The 4,663-nt window shown below is 68.2% G+C and overlaps 1 protein-coding gene across 1 annotated transcript; it reads left to right on the top strand.

The window, feature by feature from the left end:
* The first annotated feature begins 338 nt into the window (after positions 1 to 338).
* On the top strand, positions 339 to 2,706 carry FOXL2 (forkhead box L2). The gene has a single exon (XM_069792047.1). The coding sequence runs from the start codon at positions 595 to 597 to the stop codon at positions 1,510 to 1,512; it is 918 nt and encodes a 305-aa protein (XP_069648148.1). The 5' UTR covers positions 339 to 594; the 3' UTR covers positions 1,513 to 2,706.
* The last annotated feature ends 1,957 nt before the right edge of the window (positions 2,707 to 4,663 follow it).

Genomic DNA, 4,663 nt, shown 5'->3' with positions numbered 1-4,663 from the left:
CACCCCCACCACCACCCCCCCCCGCACCCACCGCCTCCAGCGCGACCCCTCGCCGGGCGGGAGGGGAGCGCAGCGCCGCGGGCCCCAGCGGGCTTCCCCGGGCGGGCAGCGGAGGCTCGCTCAGCGGGCTCCGGACACCGCCCCCCGTGCCCCCGCCCCCGGCGGCGCGGCCGAAGCCGGGGCGGTTCCGCGCCGCTCCGCGGGGCCACGTCGGGCCGCGTGTGCGCGGGGCTGAGCGCGGCGCAGTGACTGCGGGGTGAACTCGGCCGTGCCCAGCGGCTTGGCGGCGATAGGGGAGCGGGCTCCTGACGAAAGCGGAACTCGGCCGGGCCCATACAAATCAGAAAAGGGCCCGGCCGCCGCGGCAGAGGGGAGCGGAGCCCGCCGGGGCAGGCACGCCGCCGCCGCCGCCGCCGCGCTGCACGGACCAACGGCGCCGCGAGAGGCGCCTCCGGATCGCCGTCCCGGTCCCGGCTTCGAGCCCGGCCCCGGTCTCGGCCAGCGCGCGGCGGGACGGCCGCCGGCACCGGGCTTCGCGCACCGCGCAGCGGGCAGCGCTCCGCACCGCGCGCCGGGCGGCGGACGCGGGGCACCATGATGAGCAGCTATCCGGACGGCGAGGAGGACACGGCGGCGCTGCTGGCTCACGACACCGGCGGCAGCAAGGAGCCGGAGCGGGGCAAGGAGGAGTTGGGCGCCGACAAGGGCCCCGAGAAGCCGGACCCCTCGCAGAAGCCCCCCTACTCCTACGTGGCCCTGATCGCCATGGCCATCCGAGAGAGCGCGGAGAAGAGGCTCACGCTGTCCGGGATCTACCAGTACATCATCAGCAAGTTCCCTTTCTACGAGAAGAACAAGAAGGGCTGGCAGAACAGCATCCGCCACAACCTCAGCCTCAACGAGTGCTTCATCAAGGTGCCCCGGGAGGGCGGCGGCGAGCGCAAGGGCAACTACTGGACCCTGGACCCCGCCTGCGAGGACATGTTCGAGAAGGGCAACTACCGCAGGAGGCGAAGGATGAAGCGGCCCTTCCGGCCTCCCCCGACCCATTTCCAGCCAGGCAAGACCCTCTTCGGCCCCGACAGCTACGGCTACCTCTCCCCGCCCAAGTACTTGCAGTCCACCTTCATGAACAACTCGTGGCCGCTGGCGCAGCCCCCTGCGCCCATGCCCTACGCTTCCTGCCAGATGTCTGGCGGGAACGTCAGCCCCGTCAATGTGAAAGGACTCTCGGGCCCGGCATCCTACAGCCCCTACTCGCGGGTGCAGAGCATGGCGCTGCCCAGCATGGTGAACTCCTACAACGGCATGGGCCACCACCACCACCCGCACGCCCACCACCCCCAGCAGCTCAGCCCGGCCAGCCCCGCGCCGTCCGCGGCCCCGGCGGCGAACGGAGCCGGCCTCCAGTTTGCCTGCGCCCGCCAGCCCGCCGAGCTGTCCATGATGCACTGTTCCTACTGGGAGCACGAGAGCAAACACAGCGCCCTGCACTCCCGCATAGATATCTAGGGATGTTCCGGCCGGCCGCCGCCACAGAAATGCCCTCGTCCCGGCCCCGCTGCCCTTCTCCGATCCCGCCGCGTTCTCCTGCGCTCTCGTGTCTGTCCTCCTCCTCCTTCGCCTTCTCTCTGTGCCCAAACTGTCGCGGTGGGAAAGAGCAGCCCTGCTCCGCGGGTAGTGGAAGTGTAGGAGCCGTCCTCCGATGAGAAGCGGGCGGTGGGAGGGTGGGAGCTCCCCCGGCGGGGCTGCGCCGGGCGGAGCGGCGGCCAGGCCGGCTGCCTCTGGGCGAGCTCCGATTTACCGTTCGCTTCTCTGCTCGTGTGTGTGTGTGTGTTTGTGAGGGGTTTGGGGGCGGCAGGAGCAAGTAGTTAAAAATAGGCTGTTTAGCCGTCAAAGTTCTGCTTCTTTATAATTCGGCCGTAATCTTTTTGGGCTCAGCCTTGGGGAGAGTAAAGCAGAGCTTGTAAATAGCGGCGGCATTTCCACGCGTGGCGGTGCGGGACTGGCGGGGCCTAGACACTGCCGTGTGCCCGCGGTGCTCGTCCTCCTCCTCCTCTTCATCTCCCCTTTCTTCTTCCTCGGTCTGCAAAGCACTGCGCTTCTTCCAAGCTGTGGCTTTTTGTCAAAATAGTACTTACGTGAGGACTGCTGTAACAGCAGATGTGCGATATTGCTGGTTATTAGAAACCAACAAACAAAATCTGCCAGGGTCACTCGTGAAATGTTTCGGCAGCGGTAAATATATTTTTTTAAAGGAGACGATGTCTTCTGAGGTCTTAAAAGTAATTTTATACAGGTCTAAAAAAATATTTTGATGTTATTAAAAAAAAAGACGGTTTCCTGTAAATTGGAATATTTTTCCGTGTGCATATTATTATTAATAATGAAAGTTTAAACTATCTTAGGGTTTTTAGACCCCAAACCTGGCCCAAAATGGATTTTCCGGTAGGTTCTGCTTTTGAATGCTTGCCCTGTGTCTTAAAACGTTTTGATCCTTCAATTTTACATAGATTAATGTGCAAAAAAAAAATAGCGTTTATCATACAGGGACCAGTTCATAGCGATTTTGTAAGTGTTTATGTAAGCTGATAGATGCTGTGGCATAGTACCATTTTGGGACCAACTTTCCTAGAGTGAACTAGCACTTTCATTGTACTTTCTAGCATTGTAAAGTCTCCAATAAAATGCCTTTCCTTCTCTTCATCTCGTTTTGTTTCCCTCCGCTCCTCCGTGCTCGGGATCGGGAAGCGGCAGCGTAGAAACGGGCGGGCGCCGTGTGCCGGGGCCGCTCCGCGCCTCCCGGCCGGCTCCCGGCGACGGGCACCGCTCCGGGCCCCGGGCCCCGGGCCCCGGGTCCCGGCAGCGGGCTCGCAGCGCTCTCCGCTGCCGCGCACGCCTGCTCCGCTGCGGGCAATACGCGGGCTGTCTATCGGCTCCGTTCAGCGCCGTGGCGGGCGGCACGCCGGCGGGGCCGAGCCGACCGGCGGCCCGGTGCCCTCTCGGCGGCCGCCGAGGAGATGCGGGAACCCTTTCGTTGGCTCCGCGGGCGAGCGGCGCGGGCGGAGCTGGGGGCGCCTCCGCTCCGCTCCGGGGCGCGGGCAGCCGGCAGCACCTCGCCCGTGTGTCCGGCCCTCCCGGGGCGCCGGGAGGCAGAGCCCTCCGGACAGTGCTGCGGGCTGTGCCCGCCACAGACCGCAGCTCCTCTTTCGTTTCTTCCCCGCACGCTCGGGGCGGCGGCGCTGGGCGACCGCGGAGCAGCCCCGCGTTGCCCCAGGCCCGGCCCGGCCGCGCTGCGGAGGAGCCCGAGCCCCATCTGGGCCCCGGCCGGTGCCGGCGCGGGGAGCCGCTGGCGGATCTCGCTTTCCTCGCCGGGCCGGTGGCTCCGGCAGCGGCGCTCCCGAGGCCTGGGCCTCGCTTCGAAGCCTGCCCGCAGTCGCGGGCAGCGGCCTCTGCGCGGGCGCCTGGGGAAGGGACGGGGCGGCGGGGCGGGCGGGGTGGCCCCCTCCCGGTGCCAGCCCGGGGCGCAGCGGGTCCCCTTGGATGCCAGCCTGGGCCAGGCCTGATGTTCGGCGGGCGGGAGTGGGGATGCGGGTGTTCCGTTCGTTCCGGGTTGCGCGGGCAGCTCGCTCCGCCGGAGAGGGGGTGCCAGGGGCGAAACCCGGTGCCGGGGGCGAGCGCTCCCCTCCCGCTGCCAGGGGAGCCTGCGCCGGGGCCCACGGGAGACGTGACCCGCAGGCGCTGGGTGCAGACATGCCTTTGCCCGGCTGCCTGCCGCTCTGCCTCTCCGCCAGAGCCTTCTGCAGGCTCCCTGCAAGGAAGGAAGCGGCAGCCTCCAACTCGGTCGCAGAAATCAGTGGGGCGACGCGGGGACCGGTCGCCTCTCTGCCGCGGCGCTGCTCGGCGGCCACGGCCACAGGAGGAGGGCTGTGGGGCCACCCGCCGGGCCAGGCCGGCCTCGCTACGGGCTGGAGGCCCTGCTCTGCCCCCGGTCCCCAGGCCCTGGCCCGAACGGGAGGGCGCTGGGAGCGGTGGGGCGGCCGAGGGGCTCCTCTCCCGGGCGAGCAGAGGCGCGGGGCTGCGGCAAACGGGGTCGCTGCGCGGCGCCAGTGCCCAGGCCGCTCCGTGCCGTGCACAGGGGGCTGCGGGGCCGAGCTGCTGCCCCGGGGGCCGGGAGGGAAGGAGCGAGCCCAGCCCCTACACGAACACCGATGTAACGGGAGGCGAAAGGCCGGAGCAGGGCGGCGAGCAGTGCCGGGGCTGCCACCGCAACGTGGGACACGGCCTCGGCTCACGTGTCTGGGACCCGTGGCTCTGCCGGCCGCTGCCGGGACCGGGGCGCTCGCTTGGGGTCTCTGACCTGCCCGGGGCCCTCAGGTGGGAGCTGGTGGCGGAGGGGAGAGGGGGCACTGCTCGCACGCCCCGAGGAGTGCAGGGCGAGAGCGGCGACTGGCCCTGACAGCCCGGTGGCCGCCTGTGGATTGCCGCCTTGCACCGGAGGGCTCAGGGCCTTAGCTGCTTGCTGCTTATTCCGTAGATACTGCTAGTCCCGCTTGTTTCCTCAGTGGTACGTCGGGGCCGTGGCGAGCTCGCAAGGGAAAACCCTCCCGCCGCCGGCGGTGGGCACGGGGCGAGGGGGGGGGAGCGCCGCCCCGGGCCCCGC

The sequence above is a fragment of the Haliaeetus albicilla genome, chromosome 9 (assembly GCF_947461875.1).
Source record: "Haliaeetus albicilla chromosome 9, bHalAlb1.1, whole genome shotgun sequence".
Lineage (NCBI taxonomy): Eukaryota > Metazoa > Chordata > Aves > Accipitriformes > Accipitridae > Haliaeetus > Haliaeetus albicilla.
This window is presented reverse-complemented; position numbering and strand designations above follow the sequence as displayed.

Excerpts from the sequence above, each read along its gene's own strand:
- FOXL2 (XM_069792047.1), top strand. The coding sequence starts at position 595 with ATGATGAGCAGCTATCCGGACGGCGAGGAGGACACGGCGGCGCTGCTG.